This window comes from Chiloscyllium plagiosum, chromosome 15 (genome assembly GCF_004010195.1).
Source record: "Chiloscyllium plagiosum isolate BGI_BamShark_2017 chromosome 15, ASM401019v2, whole genome shotgun sequence".
In the NCBI taxonomy this organism is placed as follows: domain Eukaryota; kingdom Metazoa; phylum Chordata; class Chondrichthyes; order Orectolobiformes; family Hemiscylliidae; genus Chiloscyllium; species Chiloscyllium plagiosum.
In genome coordinates this window covers 10,602,818-10,629,541 of record NC_057724.1, presented here as the reverse complement: position 1 = coordinate 10,629,541, position 26,724 = coordinate 10,602,818, and the positions used below count along the sequence as shown (strand labels likewise).

At 39.1% G+C, this 26,724-nt stretch overlaps 1 protein-coding gene across 4 annotated transcripts in view; it reads right to left on the bottom strand.

Moving 5' to 3' along the window:
• Positions 1–2,709: 2,709 nt before the first annotated feature.
• The window catches only part of rps6kal (ribosomal protein S6 kinase a, like), a 132,959-nt gene continuing 108,944 nt past the window's right edge, over positions 2,710–26,724 (bottom strand). For all 4 annotated transcript variants that reach the window (XM_043704418.1, XM_043704419.1, XM_043704421.1 and 1 more), the window contains 7 exons: positions 17,532–17,621; positions 15,813–15,971; positions 14,204–14,365; positions 9,888–9,964; positions 5,541–5,658; positions 3,570–3,710; positions 2,710–3,291 (listed from right to left, as the gene is read on the bottom strand). In XM_043704418.1, coding sequence (XP_043560353.1) covers positions 3,166–3,291; positions 3,570–3,710; positions 5,541–5,658; positions 9,888–9,964; positions 14,204–14,365; positions 15,813–15,971; positions 17,532–17,621 — 873 coding nt within the window. In that variant the 3' untranslated portion in view covers positions 2,710–3,165. The remainder of the gene's footprint in view (positions 3,292–3,569; positions 3,711–5,540; positions 5,659–9,887; positions 9,965–14,203; positions 14,366–15,812; positions 15,972–17,531; positions 17,622–26,724) is intronic.

The following is a 26,724-nucleotide window of genomic DNA, read 5'->3' as shown; positions in this document are numbered from 1 at the left end:
GTACTCTATGCTACTTTCTTCCCACCCCCACCCTCCTCTCATTTATCTCTCCACCCTTCAGGCTCTCTGCCTTTATTCCTGATGAAGGGCTTTTGACCGAAACGTCGATTTTCCTGCTCCTCGGATGCTGCCTGAACTGCTGTGCTCTTCCAGCACCACTAATCCAGGAAATAATTTGGGTTGTTCCTCCTGAAGCTCAAAGAAAAATGAAACTTTTCTATCAAGTCAGGTTTCCCTCTGGGATCTGGTTTATCCAGTATCATCACCATCATAACAAAATGGGGACTTCTTGTGGGATCAAAATTCCTTGAATTGAACATCTGTTTCTTTAGTCATTTGCAGCGCTGTGGTTAAACTGATTCATAATTGTAATAAGATTGGTCGTCAGCCTGAATGGAACTTAAGTGGCATAACTGAATGGTTTAAGTATATTAGAAATAATTTGATAAATAATGCAGTAATGGATAAACTGCAACATTTTGGGGGAGCGAGTGCATTTATTTAAAATTTAACATTGAGAAATGATTTTGAAGGCAATACTTAGCCATCATGGAACATTGATCATCTTCAACATGGTCCTTATGCACTATCGAGAGATGAACACAATTACTGAAGTATCAACATATGTCTATTCAAGAGAGTTATGTTTCATTGTACTGATGCTGAGAAATGCTACTTGACCATCATCAGGCATTTCAGCTATTATCATTTTCCAAGTGTTGCTAAAAAGGCTGGTTCTTCATTTCCTTTATTTTTTAAAGTCTTGGGATAAGCCATTCTCAGACAAGTTCCTACCTGCAATGTTTCTGTTTCAAACATTTCAACGTCAAATCCCCAAACGAAGGCTAAAATGAAAGAATCAAAGTCTTTGGTGACTATTTTAGCAATATCAAAGATATTGAAGCTAAGAAATATTTTTATGATGGCTCAGAAATTTGTTTTAGGGAGAGACAGAAAGACTTGCATCAGTTCACTTCAAATAGCTTCAGAGACTTGCAATTAGCAGAGATTTCTACTCTTTGGATATTTTTCTGTTGATTTCAGCTTTAGAAGGGACACCAATACAATCTGTTAGTACAGCAAGCAGAAATCGCAAAGTACACAGCAATAAATAGAAAATTTAAATGACATTTAAATAACTGGAGAAGTGAAAATAGAGATATACACATGGGATTAAGAGAGACATAAAATACCAAAACACAAAACTAAATAAAAAATTATTCTGATTTTATTTTATAAATCCAACTTGAACTTTCATCCACAGGAACTAGATTCCACATTTGTGAAATTCATTTTCAGAGAGGTTGTGCTGCAGTAATTATGCTGAGTACACCATTTAAAAACTCAAACTTGCTCCTGATTGAACAAGACTGAAGTTTTTCTATCAATATTTAGTGTGAGAATTGTAGATCATGAGTGTCAATACAACACAGAAGGAGAAAATTCAGCCCACTGAGGCAAACATCAGCTCAGTGAAGAGCAAGCTAATCAGTCCTATTGTTCGGTCTACCCTGCAGCCCTAGAAGTTCCTCAAGTGTCCATCCAAGATCTTCTTGAAATCACTGACCACCTCCACTCCCATCACCCTTTTAAACAGCGAGTTTCAGGTTCCCGACACTTGCTGCATACAAATATCTTCCCCACATTTCCTAAACAACCTAAGTTCACATCTCAAAACAAATTCCAGTGCTGAATCCACCAGAGAAGACTGCAGCAGCAATCTTGTGGAGGAACAGAGTACCACCAATGTCAACATGACTGCGGCTGAAGTTGCTGTCAATGCCATTCAATAATATTGCGTGCCAACGGACTTGCATGGCAAAACCAGAGCCAAATTCTACAGAGCCACCTCTGCACAATTCACCAATGTGACACGTATAAACTTAGGAAAACAGACACAATAAATAATTTCAATAATATCCCTCAGCGATATGTAGTCTATCTGGTTTGCCAGCAATTTCATAAGCATAACCGAATTAAAAAGAGACAGCTATATAAATTGTGTCATTCATGTAACATACGTCAAGGATTTTATCCACAGCAAGGATTGTGATCGACACTGAAGTTGTGTAGAACATTCATAATTGCAACATATATGACAGAAAAGCAAAAAAAGGTTAAAAACAATATCTAATTTTTTTTCCATTTGCTTAGACCTGAGATTCCAATTCTGTCCAATTATGCAAGTGATTGCTTAAGGTTGCTTTGAAAATATGATCTTGAGTAGAATATGGGACAAGTGATATTGGAGTCTTAGTTTCTCTGTACATATTAGCTACCTTCAACTTCACAAACCACAGGAAAGTAAAGAAACCAAAGTATTATTATGGTACACATGAAGATGAAGTACATCAACTCTAAATAATACTAATGTTTTCTTACTTGATTTTACTTGAAGGGACTGCAGGATCATCTACCTCGGTGTGATTTATGTTTGCCCTAAATGTTGACACATTCCAGATTTCACTGTAAAATCTCAATGACAAAAGGTGAAATACTGTGAAATGTTCTTCTTGGATAGAAACTAATCTAATTACAAAAATGCACAAATTCAAGTTCTGTCTAGCAATTTCTGGAAGAAAGTGGAAAATCAAATAAAGGATCTCTGTTAAGAAGCAATTTTAAGGCTGTTGGACAACTTAATACAATCCAGGTGATGTGCAATATGACATTTTAATGACAATATATAAATTGACATCAAAATAAAACTTTATCTAGAAGTACTGTATTTCTTGAAAATGAAAGTAAATAAATAAAATACAAAGTTTAATTAAACAATGTCTCAGAACAAGATCACATAATATAGCAAAATAGCTCTTAATGTGGCCACCAGCAACCCACTTGTGTACTTTGCTGATCCCATTGCCACCTTGATTAAAATTAATATGCCCTTTTCAAAAAAATGCATTTAACTTTCATGATGTCAACCCGTCTGTACTTTTTGAGATGAATTATCTTCCATAACTTCTTTGTCACGATAAAATCTTATCATTCCATCTTCCAGTGAACCCAATCCCTCACATCCTGATTTGGTAGCTTGATCTCCCGGTACTCAAAGTAAAAAATAAGGAAAAGCAAAAACTCTTCAGTTAGTGCAACCTCCAAGAGCTTGCTGCCATTCAAGTCAATTGAAAAAAAGTCATATATTGTTGGTTCATATATATTTCATAAGTCCGTTGAGGTAAGTTTTTTCATTACTCTGCGTTGGGCTAAACTTGAAGCAGCAACTGGCTCCAACACTGGACGAAGCGTTTTGTGGTTGAGGGCAGAATATGTAGCAGCCATGGCACCCTATGGATAAGGACAGACCTTCATTACAAAGCACAACAGTGGATTGTCACTATTTTAGAATATCTACATTAAATAAAGAGCATATTGTTTTCCTGAACAAACTTGGAAGTAGACATTTGTAATTGTATTGAACTTGCAGTGCACTGATCTTTCACAGTTTAACTTTTTATCAGAACACTCAAGTAAAACAGAAGAGTTATACAGGTTTTCATAACTCAGACCTCCCCTCCCCAAACCCCCACAGATAAAAGGTATCTTCACTCATTTATAATACTTACTTTTACCAGATGAGGTGCATCCTGTCGGTTCAGTTGGAAATGTGGTAACTGATCGCGGCAAGCAATCCAGGGATGCTTGAGCACTTGCTCAGCTGTGAATCGTTGATGGGGATCAACGTGAAGCATACTGGACAATAAATCCTGGATTTCAGAATTAAAAGAAAGCAAGAGACAATGGGGCATAAAAAAATCACTCCTCCAAACTAATTGTAAAACCAGATACCTTAAAGATTGCAGATTAAATTTATAAACAAGACTGCTGCCGCAAGCTTAAAAAAAAACTTTACAATACATTGGTTTAAATTTGATTCAAGCTAAGCATAGGAGAGTCCTTCTCTGAGAAAACTGGGACAGAATAATTTGAGAGAGGGAAATACAATGTACTCAGTTTAATCAATTGTCCTGTCTAAGTACTCACCCACTACTCTACTATTCCCCATTTGCATTACCAGACCAACATTTCAACTGTCTACCAATAGCCTGTAACAGAAGTAAATAATACAAAAATTGGCTAATGTGTGTGCAGTCTCATTTCAAGAACTATCCAAATAATTCCACACTCCTGACATTTTCCTACAACCTACGAATGTTCCCTTCAAGTATATAACCAATTCCCGAAAAGACATTACCATTGTATCTCTAATACCTACCTGTTCATTCCAGATCAAAACATTTTGCATAAGAAAATCACATCATCTCTGGTTATTTTTAATCAATCAGCTTAACTCCGCATTCTTCGATTACTGATCCCTTGATAATTGGAAACAACTTCTCATTTATTCCATCAGAACAACTCACGATATGGAGCAGCTAATCACCTCAAACACATCTGCCTCAAGGAGCACAAGCCAACCTCTTTATGAGCTACAGACCCTCATCTCTGCTACCATTCGGGACATCTCTTCTGTATTCTCTGTAAGGCACTGACACCCTTCCCAGTGGTACCTTTAATTGAACACAGAACTCAAGCTGAGATCAAATCAGTATCCGAGAAAAAGATTAGTGTTGCCTCTTTGTTTTACTCTGCACCTCTACTTTGAAGCTAAAGGCCTTTAACTGCATTGTTCTGCCATGTTCATAGATTTGTGTACACGGGCTCTTACAGTTCAGTGCTCCTTTGCCCTATTTAAAATTCTACCATTGAATCTTTCTCATTTCTCCTCATTCTTGCATTTCACATTTTTCATTTTTGAATTCCATCTACCATGCATCTAAAAAGGTAAAGTCTCCATAGTCCCTGTAGGACTGCTTCACATTATAGAAAGATGACCGGAGGAGAGTTTAACCTGCAGGTCACCACACCTTGGGTGAGTTTAAGAAGGTTGGACCTTCGTAACTCAGCTGATACAGGAAGTGAACCCTGGAGTCACTCTACATTAGAAACCAGCTGTCCTGCCAACTGAGCAAACCAATCAGCAAAGCCCTGCAGGAGGATGCTTTCACTTGCACAATAAACATTTAAAGTTTGGGTGGAGTGGGAAAGGGGAGAGGAAATTTCACAATCTGATGCCTCCCGATTGGAAAAGTCCTTCAGACTGAGTACATTGACCCACTTACTACCAGTAAAGTTTGCTTACCATCAACTCGCCTCAGGTGATTTATGTCGGCACCAAAAAAAACCTTCTATATTAATCAAACAATGCTAGCCCAAAAGGAAAAACTCCCACCTGAAGTGTGGTGTGAATGATACTGTTAGTCTCAGTAGTATAGAATGGTGGCCTGTGTAATGGTGCTGCAGGGTACAAAGAAGAAAGTTGCTTCTCTTCCAATACCATTATTGCTCATCTTGCCTTCAATTTAAGCAATAACTTAATGAAAGCCCATTCAAAGGAGAAAAGGTTCTTCTCACTGGTCAGTTAACCAACAATACTAATTGGTTATATTTTGCTCAACCTTATTTCTAAAATATTATGTTATACTTGCAACCAAATTTTGTTGCCTTAAAATGGTTACCACAACTGCATATTTTACCTTAGCTGCATCCGAAACTGTATCCCAGTTGCCTCCGCTCAGTGAGAATTTGCCACTCCCTATTCGCAATAAAATTTCTTCTGCAGTATCGTTTGGTCCATTGGCAAAAGGAGTATAACTAGTACAAGACAAAATGAACCAGTGAATCATGCACACTCCTCTATTCAGTGCTGTTACAAGAAAACAGTTCTACAGATTTTGATAGCCCTTTCATCAGTGGCCACGTTTCCAGTCTGAGCCTAGTCACATTACAGCCAAACAGGACCATGAACTCATTTCACATTACACCCACCAACATGCACTTGCTCTGCAGTAGGAAGCTTGGTCAACTAGTCTCTCCTCAATCGAGGACCAGTTGCAGCCCTCCAAAAACAGCACCGCAGTTTGCAGAGTGATAGCCAAATTACGCTCAGTGTGAATCATAGAATCCCTATAGTGTGGAAACAGGCCATTTGGCTCAACAAGTCCACACTGACCCTTCGAAGAGTGACCCATTCCCCTAACTACTGCACCTAACTTAGATATTCCTGAACATGATGGGCAATTTAGCATGGCCAATTCACCTAACCTGCACATCTTTGGACTGTGGGAGGAAAAGGGAGCACCCAGAAGAAACCCACGCAGACACAGGGAAAATGTGCAAACTCCACACAGACAATCACCTGAGGCAGAAATCGAACCTGGGTCCCTGGCATTGTGAGGCAGCAATGCTAACCACTGAGCCACCATGCTGCCAGTGTGGCTCATTTTGCATGTCAAACTCCAGCTATCAAGAGAATCAAAATCATTTACTTCTCTACATACAATTTCCCAACACAGTTTGCAGTGGTAAATGGGAAACACTAATAAAGACCACTACTAAAGTCCAATTTCATTTGCAGGGGTCAGGGTTAGAGTTCGGGAAACAAGTATGGTAGTTATGGCAATATTGATAATGTATTTTCACAATAAAAAGTCAGCTGCAAACTAATTATGAAGACCTCTCCATCCCTTCAAGATGACATATGCGTTTGCTCCAATCTGCCCTTTGATTGTACGATGTCAAGACTTAACAGCACTTTTAAAAAAAAAACCAAGAGACTTGTCCACTCGCTGTGCTTAAGAATCGAGTAGGCAGTGTCAAGATGTGTACAGTTAATGGACTAGTTTGTAAAATCACTCTTATAACTTGTATGTATTGAAATAATTGCTGCTGTTTAACAAATAACGTTCATCAGTCATGTTCTATGATAACATATAATATAGCACTGAATGGCTCTAAGTGTTCATAATTATGTTTAAGGAGATGTGAAATCTGAATTTATTAAATGGCTTGATGGAACACTGACAACAGATACAATTGGATCAGAAATTATACCATAATATTGACAAATAAACACAATGCTGTTATACAGCATACTTTTATTATCGTAGTTAAGATGTTAAGCAATATAAAATAAACAAATCATGCTAAAGTCACACTGAAACAGAAAATCTAGAAACATGTTGCAAGCAAATAAACAATTTATTCATTAATACTGGTAACAATAATTCCTAATCTACTTATTCACACACATCTCTGCAAGATTACCTGCTGAGCCACACAATGCACTGACCAGATCAATTCATTTTCAAAGAGAATAAGAGTGGATAATTTACTGAAGTAACAAGGTCTTCTGAAAGCGATGATTAAAAATCAACCAAGGATGTAAAAGCTATGACAAAAACACAACATTTGGAAAAATAACGCTGCATAACAGTTGTTCGTAAGACACCAACAACTTTACAGAAAGTAAGAAAATCATCAGTGCGTAGTGAATGGGCGGGGGGGGATGGAAAGAGGTAGCCTGGGTTGGATCAGAGCATGCTCAAATGTCCTTCAAGATTCAAACTCCCAAAATTTTGTGTATGTTAACTTGGACTTTGTTCACATTTTACAGATTAGAAAGCTCATTAATGTGACATTGTTTAAATCATTCAGTCCCTACATGAACCTCTCTATTTTCTTTCCAAACTTACACTACACAAATTTGCTGATTGTAAAGACAACAATCTCTGCCTCAATGTCATCAAAATGATTGATATGCTCATTGACCTCAGAAAGCAGAGTGGAGGACACACTCATTTGTATCAATGTTGCTGAGGTGGAGGTGGGGTTGACAGCTCGGAGTATGTATCACCAACAATCTACCCCTGTCTGTCCACATCAACACTACGGTCAAGGAAGCATACCAGCACCTCTACTTCCTCAGAAAGCTAAGAAACTTCGGCATTTGCACGATGACTCTTACCAATTTTTCTATGTGCGCCATAAAAAGCATCCTATCCAGATGGCATCTGTTCTGCTCACGACCTTGTGAACCCAGCCCAATTCATCATGAAAATCAGCCTTCCTTCTATTGATTCCATCTATACTTCTCGCTGCCTCTGAAAGGCAGCCAACATAATCGAAAATCCTTTCCACCCTGGTTACACTCTCTTCCACCCTCTTCCATCAGGCAGAAGATACAGAAGTTTCAAAACACATACCAACAGATTTAACAACAGCTTCTTCCCCGCTGTTATCAGAATTATGAACAGATCTCTCATATATGAGACATAATCTTTCTCTACATCCTTTCTGTTGCTGTTCCTCTATATTCTGCAATCTATTCTGTCACTCTGACGTACTTATGCAAGTTATAATTTGTCTGCATAGCATGCAAAACAATACCTTTCACAGTATCTCGGTACATGTGACAATAATAAATCATATAAAATCAAACGTTAGGCAAAATGCTTAGAAATCTAATTAGTATAGAAGCTGCAATATCATCAAATTTTATTAACTCCATTCTTCTGCAGTTTTATGTAACATGGGCAGTTTTACAGATTAACAAAGATTGAAAAAACCGGGGGGGGTCATGGTCCCTGAATAACATTAGGTTTATGAGCAGGCATTTTGCATACAGTAAGAAGGGAGAATGCAGTTAGCAAGTGCAATGGTTGCAATGACAGACGATGATGGAATTTACTTCAGCATTGAGAAATCTAGAATTGGCCACAGCATGGGGAATATCACTAATTTCATCCAACTTGGTCACACTCTACAACTTCCTGTGTACAAGAATTGTTGTGCCTCACTGGAATAGCACACTGGATATCAAACCCTGTTATTTCTGAAATCATCAGTTAAGTTAAAGCTTTTATCACAGTATGCATGTTGCCTCAATTCACCTGACTTTTTAAGATTCAAGTTAACATAATGATGGACCAGATTTCTGTACTTAACAAGCATTACTATTTATTATAAATACAAATATGAACTGTCAACACAGAACTCCACTAGTTAAAACTCTTTATAAAAACTCTTTCAGTCATCTTTAACTAAAACCTGCCCTACAGACATATTAGATTACTTACAGTGTGGAAACAGGCCCTTCGACCCAACAAGTCCACACTGACCCGCCGAAGCACAACCCACCCAGACCCATTCCCCTACACCTACGAGCAATTTAGCGTGGTCAATCCACCTAACCTGCACATTTTTTTTGGATTGTGGGAGGAAACCGGAGCACCCGGAGGAAACTCACGCAGTCATGGGGAGAATGTGCAAACTACACACAGAGTCACCTGAGGCGGGAAGAGAACCTGGGTCTCTGGCGCTGTGAGGCAGCAGTGCTAACTACTGTGCCACCGTGCTGCCCATATGCAGATGGACAAAAAAATTGGAGTTATGGTGGAGGAAAAACCTGGGCCAACGTACCTGTCTAAAGAGTTCACTGAGATGATCCCTTTTACAGTTCAAGCAGTGGGGGAAATTTAGTTGCAGATGGGATGGCACCAGTGAGTGAGAGATCTGGCTGGCAACAAGCAGCTAACTCCTCTACAAAGTTGTCAGTTTCAAAGGCCTTCTACATTCCAACAAGTATTGAATTGGCTCCTTGTTAACTGAGCAACTTGTGTGTGTGAATGATATGACAGATGTTTTCAGACTTCCAGAAGAGGAGTGGTGTCTCCCTCTCTCTGTGCAATGAAAAAATACTTAAAGCCGAACGAAAGTCAGTTTTTTTCCCCCTTATCAGTTTTTGAAAGCCAAAGTTTTTAACCATTAATTAAGAGACTTTGCAATTTGTGAACTAGTTACTCTGTCCAACGCTGTCATTCATTAACAATAACAATGGAATGCAGGAACAGTTTCACCAACAATTAAAAAATAGCACAAGTTAGCCCACTTTTCAGATTATTTCTGCAAGTTTTCAAAGATGTCAGTTCATATGCTACAGTAAAAATACAGATCTGATAACAATACTTTGATATAATTATCCCACAAGCAAAGGCCAACGGGTGCAACATAAATCAGACACTGACATGTTCGGTAGTACTCACCCAGCTAACATTGTATATAGGAGCACTCCTAAGCTCCAAATGTCACATGCAGCATCATAACCCTGACGCATTAGAACCTGAAAAGCAACCAAAGCACGCACTTTCAATAAACTTCAGTCACAAGAAAAAAATGCCCTCATTACATAAGCATTTCTGTCCAATTCCTTACATGGTAATTTATTTGAGAAAGCCTTCACTTTCTGGTTTCATTATTTTGCTTTCAAATCAACAGACGATTTATCAAAATTGCTTATATCTTCCAATTTCTTATTATATCTCCTACGGTCTCTGGTGACAATTATTTCTGCCACTTAACCTCCTGTACCCCATTAAGCATTTCACAGATCATTCTATTCCTGGGCATGATAATATGTCTTTTTAATTCTGCTTTTTTAAAAAAGTACACTGATCATCCAAGATACCATTCCACTCTGAGGAAGGATCTAGCCTTGTGATGAAAGGGATAGGATATATAAATGTATCATTTTTGAAACTTAGATTTCAAAATAACGACATATGGGTATTGGTTGCTTTGGGGAAGTGTTTTGTTCAAAAGAATACAAGGGTCAGAGAGCACTTCAGGAACTGTGAACTAATCCAGTGTGCATCAGAGCACAGGTTACAGCAAACCCCTGGGTTATTAATGAAGAGTTTTATATTATTGTATTAACAGCAAGTAAATATGATGGGCTATGAGCTTTGTTTTCAGTTCAAAAGAATCTAGGATGAACAAGTTTTAAAACAATTCAGTCCAGAAGCAAGCTTTTCTGTACAGTTCAGAAGACACAAGTGCTTGGTTTAGAAATCTGGTTAGTTTCTCTCTTCAGTGCAGTTCAGGGAACTGGTCACCTCAGCAGAAGGGTTTCATCTGAGAAACTTTCAAGCCAGGAGTCCTTGGCTAGCAACCTATAAACTGCTAGCACTGACAAAATTTATATCATCAGATTTGTGAAAACTTCACAACGGCAGATTTGGAAAGCACTTCATAATTGTCAGTAATCAGTTAAATAGAATCTTGAAGATTTGAGATATGTGGTGTAATTACTCTATAGTTGAGAATGTGTAATGTACAAGGTCAGGGAATAGGTGAAATATTGTTTTGCTGTATGCTTTGAGATCAACCTGGATAGCTCTTATATAAATTACTTTGTACTTCTGTTCAGTTGCTGAAAAAAGTCTGTAGCTTCTAGTGAATACATCTCCATGTTTTTTAAAAAAAGGTTATCAAGCCAGGTTGCATTCTACTTTTCATTTAACCTATTTTTCTAATCAACCTGTTCAGAGGTGTAATTACACACCTCTGGAACACTTAGGACTTCAACCCGCGTCTCCTGTGGTAGGAATGCTACAAGAGGGCTTAAATCAAAAAGAATTAGATTGGATTCCCTACAGTATGGAAACAGGCCATTTCACCCACAAGTCCACACTGATCCTCTGAAGAGTAACCCATCCAGACACATTCCCCTACCCTATATTTACCCCTGACTAATGCACTTCACACTACGAGCAATTTAGAACGGCCAATTCACCTGACCTGCACACCTTTAGATTGTGGGTGGAAACCGGAGCGCGCATACACAGGCATGGGGAGAATGTGCAAAATAGTCGCCCAAAGCTGGAATTGAACCCGGGTCAATTAGTAATGTTACATTGCAGTCGTTGAACTCCTATGTTAATTAAACCAAAACACCCAGAAAAGCTGACCTTACCTCAATCTGTTAAGATGCAAGTGACAGAGAACTCCCAAATTCCACTATTTAAAGAATAAAAATCACAATACCTTTCTAACTCTAATAGCAAACAGGAGAAAGTGAGGACTGCAGGTGCTAGAGTTCAGAGTCAAAAAGTGCAGTGCTAGAAAGGCACAGCCAGTCAGACAGCATCCAAGGAGCAGGATAATCAGCATTTCGAGCATAAGCTGGTCTTCATTCCTGCATGAAATGTCGACCCTCCTGCTCCACAGATGCTGCCTGATCAGCTGTGCTTTTCCAGCACCACATTTTGACTCCAATAGTGAACATTAAACCAAAAGAAAAGCTATTCACAAATCCAAGCCCTGCTTTATCTTAATTAGTTACTATCTGACCCTAATTCTATTATATGCTGTTCTAATAAGACACTTATTAAAATTACATTAACTTAATCTCATAACTACATCATCTTTGTCTTCCCAGCATCTTCAGTTTTCCTACTGCTGATCTCCCTGGATTGTCTTCTTTCTTTTCACTTTACATGAAAAGGTACCTTTGATAGAGAGGGTTTTTTTTCCTGATTTCTTTAACAGCATGATGTTAGATGGGCAGTGATCTCGCCGGCAGTTTCACTCTATATGGCAATTGCTCTCTGACCAATTTTCAAAATGTCCACATTCTTATACACCCCCAATATTGGATCTCATTGGTTTGATGTTAGCAAAACGATAAATTCAAACTCAATTAGGTTATAGCATCCTGGGGCATAGTTTAAACTGATTGGTTAAATTCAAATTGTTGTCAAATGATTGCCATCTAGTCATATACACAGGTGCTTGTAATTTCTCAGTTCAGAAAAGCATTCTCTCTCGTAAAGGTATATACACCTTCAACTTTATAACAATACCATCAGTTGAGATCATAACAATTTTAAAACATTCGCTCTGGTCAGTCTGATTGGGATGACTGAGTTTTCAAACCTACAATAAAGTTAAACCAATGAATTATGAATATATAATGTTGGCTGTACTTCACTTCAGTGAGTACTGAATTAGTGTGTTTCTGATGAGCCCTTAAGCCAACGCTCTGTTTGACTCTTCAGACAATCCCATGACAATATTCAAAGAAGGGCGGAGAAGTTTTCCCCATCTCTTGCTCTTCAGTCAACACCAACTACTCAGACTAAATTGGCATCACACTGTTACTTTGTTATATGAAAGGATTGCTCTGCTCCTTGTTTGGCAGTGGCTACATTTGAGATATCACAAAGATGTATAGGAATGTGATTAACTTTATCTCTAAATAACTGGCACGGTTAACAAGGTTCTGGGGCAAACAGTCATTGGGGTTTTGAATCACATGAGATAAGAACAGCTCTTTGCAAACGTACAAAGTCTCAAAATTATACAGAAAAAATAAATAATAAGTAACATAGTACTGTCCAGCCATGGCTTAGAAAAACGGAATTCACACAGTGGTTTCCATCATCTCAAATTTCTTTACAGGCAAGGAAATATTTTGCAAGTGTCGACACTACTGTAATATAGGAAAGTCAGCAGGTAATTTGCAGATAATGTCCTATAAATAACAATATGGTAATACGCCAAATCTTATTGAAGGATGTGTTTGTGATGTTTGTTTCACTTTTTCCTGCTCTCATCGGTTTAAGTTTTTTTTTTACCATACCTGGCCGGAAGTCCAAGGTGACAATTGGGGCTTTAATGAACAATACTATATCTCCTTAACCCAAGATTAAGGATTGAGGAGAGAGAAAAACACAAGGAATGTCAGAGAAGGAGAATTAGTTAAATTAGGTACAGAAAAATTGGCAAGAGTTGGAACTGTAAAGGAAGGAAAAGTTTTTAACATTTGGTAGCAAAAATATATGACCCGATTGTTCTTTTCCTGGGAGGAAACAGAAAACTTAGCACTGAATTAAAATTTTGTTGTTAAAAGTATATTTAAGCTGTTATGAACTTCAATTTTCTGCAGTGAGGTTAAATAATAAATCCAGGAAAATAATTGGAAAGCTAAGGGTAAGATGATGCTTGTGAGAATCAAATGAATGGCATGCAAGTTCTGGAAGTATGCAGCCTTAGAAAATGCTAGTCAACATTTGACTGCTTTAGAGATCTAATCACACCTGATCTAGAGATCTAATCACCCCGATTATTTCATGTCTTACTTCTATTCGGTGCTATTAAATCATGTTGAGTTCCACTGTTTAAAACAGCAAGTAGAAGTTTAATGACATTAAAAATCACAACACCAGGTTATGGTTCAACAGGTTTATTTGGAAGCTCTAGCTTTCAGAGTGCTGCTCCTTTATCAGGTGGTTGTCCATCTGATGGCGATGGTCCACAGGTGGACAACCACCTAATGAGGGAGCAGTGCTCCAAAAACCCATGCTTCCAAATAAACCATTTGGACTATCACCTGGTGTTGTGTGATTTTTAACTTTGTACAGCCCAGTCCAACACCAGCACCTCCAAATCTTTAATGACAACAGATTTGTATTTTACAAACTTGTCCCAGAATTTCAGTGAGGGCACTGACTGCTTTTAATGATTGACAAAGTCTTTTACTTCAATAAAGTGCAACAAGTAGGTAGGGATATTGGCACACCTCAGGAGCCACAAAGTTGGCTGTGTAGCATGGGGTCATAAGCAGGCCATTCTCACCACGCAGCTGTTTTGCAAAGCCAAAATCACATATCCGGATAGATTCAGGATCGCCAGATTCATCCATATACAAAATATTACTTGGTTTTAAATCTCTATGTACAACCTATATATAAAAAGTAAACCAGAAGATTATTCTCACAATTCATCCAGAACATTGCAAAATTGTTTATAGCACTAGAACATTATCAAAAGTTGCAGCAAGTTTAATTAAGTTGTGATCGCTGTTGGTAAAATTCTGCAGTGTGAACAGGAAATACAAAAATGTCAGCCTGCAATAAATACAAATCAAGTCTGTGCATGAATGTGGTTTTAAAGAAGGAACACCAGCAAATATATTTCACCATTAAAACCTCTTCGGCAGAAAAAAACCCATAAATTTGCTGAAAATGAAAATGTGAATTAAATAAATTCACATTATTGAAAATGTTCTAACATAAAACTAACACACATACAATCCAACCTAACACTTGTCAGAACGATACTGATATACAGTCCAAACTCAGCTTACTTGATAAAAAAAATACAATGGCCAAGTGAGGAGAGTGAATCAGTTCTCCTCTTTTAAGCCCAACTGGTCGCCACATGGATTTAATTTTTTTTAAGCACAGTTATATCACAGCAAAGCATGTTTAACTGATTTAACGGAGTTCTTTGAAGAAACAACTTGTGCTGTGGATAAACCAGTGGATGTACAGTACTTTGATTTCCAGACAGTATTTGATAATGTGCCAAATCAAAGGTTATTGCAGAAAATCAAAGCTTATGGGTGTTGGGTGTAACATTTTGGCATCAGAAGAAGGTTGGCTAGCTCACAAGCAGAGAGGAGGAATAAATGGATCTTATTCACTCACAGGATGGCACAAGTGGTGTGCCACAGGAATTAACACTGGGTCTCAACGCTTTACAAGTTATATAATGATTTGGATAAAGGGACCAGAGGCATAGTAGGCAAATTTGCTGATGACACAAAGACAGTTATCAAAATAATTTGTGAAGAGGACAAAAGGATATAGATAGGTTAAGTGAGCAAAGATTTGGCAAATGGAGTGTATTCTGGGAAAGTGAGACATGTCCATTTTGGCAGAAAGAAGCACATTATCTAAATGGCGAGAGGTAGCAGAGCTCTGAGATGCAGAGAGACTTGGGTATCCTTGTGTATAAATTACAGAAGGTTAATACGCAGGTACAGCAAGTAATCAGAAAAGTTGATAGAATGTTTTGTTTTATTGAGAGGGGATTGAGTGGATTACCTTATAAGGAAAGACTAGGACTGTAACCTCGAGTTGGAAGAGTCAAAAACACCTTAATTGTAATGCACAGGTCCTAAGGGACAAGATTGGGTGAATGTAGAAAGTGGTTTCTTCTTGTGGGAGGAGCTAGAACTAGGGTTCAGAATTTGAAAAAAAGGTCAAGACAGAATGCAAATGTATTTTTTTCTACATTTAACATTTGCATATTTTAAATGAAATAAAAACTTTGAACGGAATTATGCCACACTTGTTGGCTGAGGTACTGCTAAATAATAATCTGCCACAAATGTAAACACTCACCCCTTGGCAGTGAAGATATTCCACTGTCTTTGTTATTGTGAATAGCACAGCACTGGCTTCTCGTTCAGAAAAGTACTTCTGCCGAAGGAGCCTATCAAGCAGCTCACCCCCTTTCAACAGTTCAGTGACAAGGTAAACATATCGCCCATCATCATATACCTGTGCATGCAAAACAGTCAATACTGAATTGTGCTACAAACAATTCCTAACTTGTTCCTAAATAAACCTTAAATATGACAAGTATTTAATTCCACTGAAAGCATTTATTTGGGCATAAAATAGAAAAACATCTGGGTAATTAAAGCTTATATGCTACAGGGTAACGGACGGAGTCTGTTAACTGGCCCCTTTGGGAGAAACTAGGTATAGATTTTTTAAAATCTCATACACCCACAGCCAAAATTAATTTGCACACAAACAATACAATAATGCAGTTACACATACAGACAAACGTACGAAATCATAAGCATAGATTTTACCCGTCATAAACAGAGTCCAAAAGGCCACATACACCCATCCCCAATCTAGCTGCATCACCCTTTCAAGCAGTGCTTTCTAGATTTTAAACATGCTGCACAGCAAAAGATACTCCACATATTGCCTATGGTTTTTGTCATTCATCTTAAACTGAGTTTTCAAGCCTTCTATGATGAAAGAACAATGAGTAGAATCTTATAGGGGTCTGAGGACGTGTGGCATAGAACATAAGAAACAGGAGTGGGATTAAGCCATTTGGCCCTGAATCTGCTCTGTCATTCGTTCTGGTCATAGCTGATCATCCTTCTCAATTGCAGGTTCCTGCTTATCCCCCACATTCTTTGGTCCCTTTAGCCCCATAGGGCCAATCAGACAAGAAGCCCGACGACTGTGATGCTGTGAGTAACTTGTATTTATCTTTCACGCTTTTCACAAGTGTGTTGTCAGGAGGCAGTGAGTTGACAATTAGGGGACTAGTGCATTTTAAACATCTTGTTGATGGCCCACTTGCTTCATTAAAGTTCAGCTTTCTTACTGCTTGCTCCAAATGGACACCAGACACCAACATAGGGCTCCATGATCACCAGTCATATCCAACATGTGCCAGCCTTAAGAGCCCTCATGGCTCATCTTCGATCCACTTACAGAAGCCTTCGACACATCAACGCTGCACTGTCAACCAACACTGTGAAGCATCGGTAGGAAGAAAGCAGAGTTAATATGCTAAGCCCAGTGACTCTTCATCAGAACGCTAATTTTGCTTTGTTCCCACAAATGCTACCAGACCTGTTGAGCTTTGTGATCAATTTCTGTTCTTGTTTCAGATCTCCATGACCTGCAATTCTTTGCTTTATTAAAACATTGTAAAGCTGTAGCAAAGACACTCTGCGCTCAGGTTCACACACCCAGTTCATGGACTGGACCAGACGGCATCATCAGGCTCTTCACTAGAAACATCAGAATGTATTGCCCAACTCAATTTGCCATGGCTAGATGGTGGGTCTTCTCCTTGAATCTCTTATGCTGAAGTTGCGCACGATGGTGTTAAATAGGTCGAGGAGTTCCAGATTTGTGATCCACAGCATATACTGAAGGCAGTGTATGACTCAGAAGAAGTTCAGAAAGTTTAGGGAGAGGAGATATAAGGAATGTAACAAACGTTTTTCACTGGGTGGTTTGCAGAATTAGCCTGGAAAATGTTCGGAAATTATAAAAGCAACTAAAATTAAACAACAAGCTTACATCTTTCAAAGTAATAATGTTTGGATGCTGTCCATAGCGCATTAATATTTCAATCTCCTCTGATGGGTCTCGTTTGCTCTTATCAATTATCTGTAAATTTAAAAAAATTGAATTAACAAAAACAAGCTTAAGAATTCATTCATCACAAAACCAAACCCCAATCACTGTAAACAGTCTCAGTTATTCAAGCAATCTTGTATATTCACTGACTCATGCATTTGCTTTAAACAATTGCAACACCAGCCGTAAAATAATCTATATGTAACATACATTTAAAAAGAGGCTAAAAAGAAATAAAAACTGAGCTAAAGGAGACATGATATAGAAAAAAAAATCAAACCTGCTTGACCATTCAATATAATCATGACTGATTCTCTCTTCACAGCATATTCCCACTCACTCCCCATTTCACGTCGAGAAATCTATTTACTTTTGAATATACTCAATGACTTTGTCTCTAAAGCTGGGCATTGCAGGGAATTCTAGTTTCACCAACCTGAGACCCCCATTTCAGTCCTAAGTGGCCAACCATGGAGCCTAAGATCATGACTCCTCATTCTAAAACCCCAAGACACTAGGAGAAACATCATTTATGCACAGTCTTTCCGGTTCTGTCAGGAGTTTATACATTGTAATGAGGTCCTCTCACATGGCTGAAGTAGTGATATGAGAAAGAGAGTGCAAATTTCATGGGGTTGGAACCAGTCATAAGGATGGAAGAAACTGTACTTTGGAGCTGAATCCAATTGGACTACGTTTGAACTGGACAGTTACAAGAGCTTTAAATTATTGAGATGGGGATAGAGGAGGAGCTCAACTGCAGAGGTAATAAAAGTAGGTTAAAAACAAGTGAAAAGGGAAGAGAACAAAATAACTGTAAAAGTTATGATAAGTTAAAGAAAAACTAAATAAATCATGTAAAACCATTATATCAGGACAGAGAATAAGAAACACACAAGCAAAACAATGGAGCATGAAGACAGGTCAAAGTGTGTGATGCAAAGGCATGGAATACAGGGCATCATACAGAAAGAAACAATTACTGTGGGTTACGGCTGCAAGACAATCAGAACTGAGGTAAGTATATCAAGTTACAAGGTATAGGAATGATGGAGAAAACAGAGAGAAGTCTTAGTGATTAAGGCTTACACAACCATGGAACAAAAGTAGATTGGTTTTAGTAAGGGATATTTATATGTACACAGATTGTGATAAGCAGAGCGGCACTTATCTGAAAAGTAGCAAATTTCTTCGGCTACATGTTCTGGAATGCACAGTGGAGCACTCACGTTAGACATGGTAATGAGTAATAAGCTAGATTTACTTTCTCAACCCAATGATTTGTGAACATTTATCTAAGTGGCCATAACATTAACAGTCACTTGGTGGCTTTTAGTTTGAATATCGCTACAAAGAAAAAGAAGCTGCCAAATCTTTTCATCGTGCCCTCATCAGGACAAATGCAAGAATGCCAAATTTCAATGATCATAAAAACCAATCATCCCCCTTTTCTCCTACACATTAAGCAGCATATGAAAATGCAAAAAAAAAGGAAAAAACTACAACTTCAAGCTACAGCAAGCATAAGAAATTTGCAACAGCTACAACACTCAACCCAAAGAGGGCTGTCAAAAGTAATGTGCATGCTTGGAAAACAGTAACAATTAATGGCAAACATGCGACAGGGTTTGGGTTAATAATATATTTTAGGGTTACAACATCAATATTTGCACTAAAGGAAGACAACAGACTACCAGACATCTGAAGGAAGCTAGGGCATAGATTCATCAAAATTAGGATCAACAAAGTAACAGTCATGAAGAAAACAATGGCACAAAAAGTTAACAAATCCCCAAGAGCAGGTGGGTTTCAGTCTTCAGTCTCAATAAAAGTATTAGAACATTGCTGTAGTCTGAATTACAATCTTAGAAAAGTTCATGAAATGAAGGGCAAATTATTGACCTGGTTAAAAGAAATGTGTTGGAGTAGCGCAACACAGCGTGTGGGAATTGTCAGCAGCCACTCATTGTATATGAATCTGGCTGGATCATAATGATTTGTACAATGGGTTAGGATACATCCAAGCTTGCTGTTGCCATAAAACTATTGCAAGCAGTGCAAATGGAAACAGAAATATTAATACATGAAGTGACTGGGAAAAATGCACAAAATAGATTTCAATGTGAGCAAAGTGAAGTCATCCACTTCTGATCGAAAAGGGATAGAGGACAATCTATGTGAAAAGCTAGAAACATTGGACGTCCAAAGAAACTTAGTGGTCCAGGTAAAAAAAAAAATTTAAATTTCATGAACAGGAACAGAAAATAATCAAAAAAGCTTGGATCAATGGATTCATTCCTCGCTTTTTCTGTCATCTTCATAACCCGATGAGATGTCTGTATTCCTCTAACTCCGGTTTCTTGTGAAACACTGCCTTTAGCTGCCTGCATGGTAAACTATGGAATTCCCTGACTACACCTATGTCACTCGACCTTGCTTTCCTCCTTAAAGAGGATACTTAGAGTCATAGAGATGTACAGAATGGAAACAGACCCTTCAGTCCAACTAGTCCATGCCAACCAGATATCCCAACCCAATCTAGTCCCACCTGCCAGCACCCGACCCATATCCCTCCAAACCCTTCCTATTCATATACCCATCCAAATGCCTTTTAAATGTTGCAATTGTACTAGCCACCACCACTTCCTCTGGCAGCTCATTCCATACACATACCACCCTGTGTGTGAAAAGGTCTCGTTCATATCTTTCCCCTCTCACCTTAAACCTATGCCCCCTAGTTCTGGACTCCCCAACCCCAGGGAAAATACCTTGTCTATTTATCCCATCCATGCCCTTCATGATTTAAACCTCTATAAGGTCACCCCTCAGCCTCCGATGCTCTGGAAAAATAGCTCCAGCCCATTCAACCTTTCCCTATAGCTCAAATCCTCCAACCCTGGCAACGTCCTTTTAAATCTTTTCTGAACCCTTTCTTAACACCCTTCCGATAGGAAAGAAACCAGAATTGCATGCAATATTCAAACAGTGAACTAACTAATGTCCTGCACAGCTGCAACATGACCCCTCAATAATCTAACCAATAAAGGAAAGCATACCAGACACCTTCTTCACTATCCTATCTATCTGCGACTCCACTTTCACAGAGCTATGAACCTGCACTCCAAGGTCTCTTTGTTCAGCAACACTCCCTAGAACCTTATATAAAGTCCTGTTAAGATTTGCTTTCCCAAAATGCAGCACCTCGCATTTGTCTAAAATAAACTTCATCTGCCACTCCTCAGTCCACCGGTCCATCTGTCCAAAATCCCGTGGTAATCCGAGGTAACCTTCTTCACAGTCCACAACACCTCCAAAACTGGTGTAATCTGCAAACTTACTAACAACACCTCTTATGCTCACATCCAAATCATTTATATGAATGATGAGAAGTAGTGGATTCAGCACCAATCTTTGTGGAACTCCACTGGTCACATAACCTTGCTAACCAGTCTATTGAACTACAGAAGCAATCACCCCAACATCCACAAATGAAGCTGCATCAGAACATTATTTCAACGAGCAACACACACTGCAGCACAGAGGAACTACGCACAGCAGAGGAAAATCACCTATACCGTGTATTCAAAAAGAATAGGTACTCAATGAACAGAGTCTGCTGATTTCTCAGCAACAAACCCAAATAAGCAGACAAAACATGTCCAGAAACCCTAACCATTTCCCCCTACATCAAAGGCATCTCAGAAATGACGGCCAGACTACTTCGACCCCTTGGCATCATAGCGGGCCATAAACCCACCAACACACTAAAACAGCAGCTAATGAACTTGAAACACCCTATACAGACAACAAGCAAAACTAATGTCATTTACAAAATACCTTGCAAGAACTGTAACAAACACTACATCGGACAACAGGCAGAAAACTAGCCACCAGGATACATGAACACCAACGAGCCAAAACGACATGACCCTCTCTCACTAGTATCCTTACATACAGATAAAGGAGTACACCCCTTTGACTGGGACAATGCATCCATCCTTGGATGAGCCAAACAGTGACATGCACGAGAACTCCTAGAAGCATGGCATTCCAACTGGAACTCTATCAACAAATACATCGAGTTAGACCCCACCAACCACCCAGAGAAAAACAGATGACATCACCACAGGAAATGATATTATCACCCCAAAGAAACCCAAACATATAAATAGAAAGCAGGAATCATGTACAGTGCTTCACCTGAGGCCCACTGAAGATATTACCTAGTAGGGTGACGAATTCCCGACGATGGGCTTTTGCCCGAAATGTCGATTTTCCTGCTCCTTGGATGCTGTCTGACCTTCTGTGCTTTTCCAGCACCACTCTACTCTTGACTCTATGTGCTTAAATGCTGAGATTTTTCTGTTTTTTAATGTTCCTCAGGGCCCTAGCATTAACTGTCTAAGTCCTGCCCTTCTTTATCTTACCAAAATGCAACACCTTGCATTTATCTAAATTCAACTACATCTGCCACTCCTCAGCCGATTGGCCCACCTGACCAAGATCTTGTTATACTCTTAGATAGCATTCCTCACTGTCTACCAAGTTTAGGGTTATCTGCAAATTTACTAACCATGCTTCCGATATTCTCATCCAAATTGTTCATATAAATGACAAACAACAACGGACCCAGCACAGATCTCTGCAGAATGCCGCTGGTCACAGATCTTCAGTCCAAAAAACAACCGTCTACCATTATCCTCTGTTTCCTACCATCAAGCCAATTTTGTATCCAATTAGCAAGCTATCCCTGAATCCCATGTGGTCTAACTTTACTACCCAGTCTACCACATGGAACTTTGTCAAAGGCTTTACTAAAGTCCATGTAGACAATGCCTACCGTTCTGCTCTCAGCTATTTTCCTAGTCACGTCCTCAAAAAACAATCAATTTTGAGAGTCCCAAGTTCCCACACACAAAGCCGTGCTGACTATTCCTAATCAGTCTTTGCCTCTCCAAATGTATGTAAATCCTATTTCTTAGAATCTCCTCCAGCAACTAAACCACCATTGACATCTGACACACTGTTCAATAGTTCGCAGGCTTCTCCTTGTAGCCTTTCTTAAACAAAGGCACATTAGCCACCCTCCAGACTTCCAGCACCTCACTGGTGGCTGTGGATGATACAAATGTCTCTGCTAGGGGCCCCACAATTTCTCACCTAGGTTCCCACAATATCCTGGGATACTCTTACAGTCATAGAGAAGTTCAGACTGAAACAGACCTTTTCATCCGACACCTCCATGCCGACAAGATATTATAGAGTCATAGAGATGTACAGCATGGAAACAGACCCTTCGGTCCAACCTGTCCACGCCGACCAGATATCCCAACCCAATCTAGTCCCACCTGCCAGCACCCAGCCCATATCCCTCCAAACCCTTCCTATTCATATACCCATCCAAATGCCTCTTAAAATGTTGCATTTGTACCAGCCTCCACCACTTCCTCTGGCAGCTCATTCCACACACTTACCACCCTCTGTGTGGAAAAAGTTGTCCCGTAGGTCTCTTTTATATCTTTCCCCTCTCACCCTCAACCTATGCCTTCTAGCTCTGGACTCCCCAACCCCAGGGAAAAGACTTTGTCTGTTTATCCTATCCATACCCCTCAAAATTTTGTAAACCTCTATAAGGTCACCCCTCAGGCTCCAACGCTCCAGGGAAAACAGCCCCAGGCTGTTAAGCCTCTCCCTATAGCTCAAATCCTCCAACCCTGGCAACATCCTTGTAAATCTTTTCTGAACCCTTTCAAGTTTCACAACATCTTTCTGATAGGAAGGAGACCAGAATTGCACGCAATATTCCACAGTGGCCTAACCAATGTCCTGTTCAGCCGCAACATGACCTCCCAACTCCTGTACTCAATACTCTGACCAATAAAGGAAAGCATACAAAACGCCTTACTATTCTAGATTAATCTCGTCCCATTTGCCAGCATTTAGCTCTTATCCCTTTAAACCCTTCCTATTCATATACTGTTCAGATACCGTTTAAATGTTGTCATTGTACCGGCCTCCACTAACTACTCTTGCAATTCATTCCACACACACCACCACCTTCCGCATGAAAAACATGTCCCTTACATCCCTTTTAAGTCTTTCCCCTTTCACCTTAAACTCATGCCCTCTAGTCCTACCCTGGGGAAAAGACCTTGACTATTCACCCTATCCATGCCCCTCATGATTTTATAAACATCCGTAAGATCACCCCTCAGCCTCTAACGCTCCAGGGAAAATAGACCCAGCCTATTCAGTCTCACCATATAGCTCAAGCTCTCCAACCCTGGCAACATCCTTGTAAACCTCTTTCTAAACCCTTTCAAGTTTCACAACATCATTCCTTTAGCAGGAAGACCAGAACTGAATGCAGTATTCCAAAAGTAGCCTAACCAATGCCCTGCACAGCCACATCACCTGCCAACTCCCATACTCAATGTTCTGACCAATAAAGGCAAGCATAACAATAGCCTTCTTCACTATCCTATCTACCTGCGACTCTACTTTCAAGGAACTATGAACTTGCACCACAAAGTCTTCTTGATTTCACAACACTCCCCAGGACCTTACCATTAAGTGTATATGTCCTGCCCTGAATTGCCCTACCAAAACGTAGCACCTCACACTTATCTAGATTAAACTCCATCTGCCACTCTTCAGCCCATCTGACCAAGGTCCCATTGTACTTCTGTATTGTACCTCACATTACTATTCTGCAATGTTTACAGATCCTTTTACAACTTTCCAACTGAACTTACAGAAAAATAGCATTGTAAAACTGAATGAGTGTACTTTAAGCACACTTGTATATTGTATTCTTATCTATGAAACTTACGATAAACTCTACATACATGGGAACGAATAGAAAATTAGGAAAAGTAAGATTTAGAACAAAGTAACAATTTTATATGTAATCTCTTAAGGCTTATTATATTTCCTTGAAAATACTGAATAAAACTCCATATTACACCTCACAGTGCACCACCAGAACGTCATTTTCCAATTTTGTCATGGCCAAATTGTAGCATGAATGCTACCAGGAAGCAGTAAATTTATTTCAAATAAAATATTACATAGTGACATGAAATAGAAATATTCTATATATTATGCTTGCATTATAATTAGCTGTCATTTTAAAATCTGAAATAGATTAGTAACTATATTTTATCTCTTTCCAAACCTCCCATCATTTCATTCTTTGCACTTTAAGAGATTTATTTGCATTACTTTTTAACCATGGATTTATTATACACAAACAAAATTTATCTTATCTCCTCTCCTTCTCCCAATAAATTTCATTTTGTCATTTATACATTATATAATATCTTATCCTAGCCCCAACTTAACGGATGAAAGCAAAATACTGTGGATGCTGGAAATTTGAAATGACCCATGAATGCTAGAGTGACTCAGCAGATCCAATAGCATCTGTGGACAGAGAAACAGTTACTGCTTTGAGTCTGGCAGCGCCAGCAGCCTAGCCTGGCAGCAGAGCCAGAGACTCTTGGTTGCAGGGAGAGTGTGGATTCAGTGGTGTTGGCAAGGTGGACCCAAGCAATGAAGATGTGGTGCCTAAAGGAGGGTGACTCCTTGGTGGGTCTGGCACAGGCAACAGCAAGGCAGGGAAGATCTCCATTGAGGCTAGGAGCTGGCATGGACTGGGTAGGAAATATTAATATCATGAACTTTTTACTTTATTTTTCTAATTCATTCCTATGACTTACAATGATGGACTATTTATTTCTTTACTTCCTATTATTTTTGTGTTTCCTAAGAATTTGATGTTAAGTAAGCACACCTAGATACCTTTGTTCCTAAGATGGCCGTAAATTGCAGCAACTGTAAACTTTTCACCATTCTCATCTGAGTACATGTGACAATAAAAGTAATTCATTCAATTCTGGTTTGATTTCTTCAAAGCTGAAATGATTTGGAAATTTTTTAAATACTTTTTGCAGAGGCAAACAGAGGGGAGGCCCAGTGCAAAACACAAAGGGGTTGCTAACTGTCGAAAAAAAAGTAGAGATGGTTTAAACTATCTGGCTCGCACGCTAACATTTCTGGCCTGGATCTGCTGCAATTTTCCAATGAAGCGCAACGTAACCTCAAGGAACAAGACCTCACTTCCCTCTTAGGTACTTTACAGCTTCTAGTGCTCAATATTGAATTCCACAACTTCAGAAACCTGATGTGTGTTATTCACTTTTCTTGCATTCCTCCTACACCTTCACCACCACTATTTCCTCAAGCCTAGTCTTGTCTGCGACTTGTTTATTGTACTCTCAGCGCAGAGGACCTATTTTCTCCATTTCGCAGCTTAATTTACAGAGGAACCTCAATTATCCAGCATTCAATTAACCAAATTTCAGATTATCTGAACAAGATCACAAGATCCCAATCTTGGTTAACCATGTTATCAGGCACTCAATCATCTGGAATTCGATTAACCAAAAAAAATACTCCCCGCCCGTGTCCTTCGGATAATCGAGGTTCCTCTGTTCACCCATTTAAAATCTCCACGAACCATTGCCTGACTGAATGCTTACTGGCCATGACTAAGCTGACAGTCTGAGGCCAGATAATCTGGGCTCAGCATCAAATTGTCTCAAACATGCCCTTTATCAGCCCTCTGCAAAATTAAATCTTCCCCTAGAAAACAAAATAGAAAAAAAATCTCAGCTCTGACTTTCGATTTTATGGCACAGAAGTAGTAAAAGCTATCTATATTACTCCCCCCATCCATCCTCATTCATCAGAACCCTCAAAGTTGAAACATTTCTGCTGGTAGATTGCAGTTCCAAATAAGCAGGCTAAAAATTATAATGACATGACGATGTTGCATTTTTCTCTTTCATGCAGAACTTATTCATGGCTGATGAATTTCTAAACATTCAAGATCTGACTGACATCTCCAATTCAACCTCAAGGCTCCAAAGAGAACCTCATCTGCTTGATCCTCCTCCTTGCTAATCAGTATTGTAACAATCATACCAATTTAATAATAGTCAAGTTCATAAGACTACGAAATTACACTCCGCCATCTATGGAACCCAAGCATAAAACTGGATGTTGGCTCTTATTTCTAGCTGAAACCTTTTCTGTTGGCACCAAAACAGCTTTTTCCTTTCATTTTGAT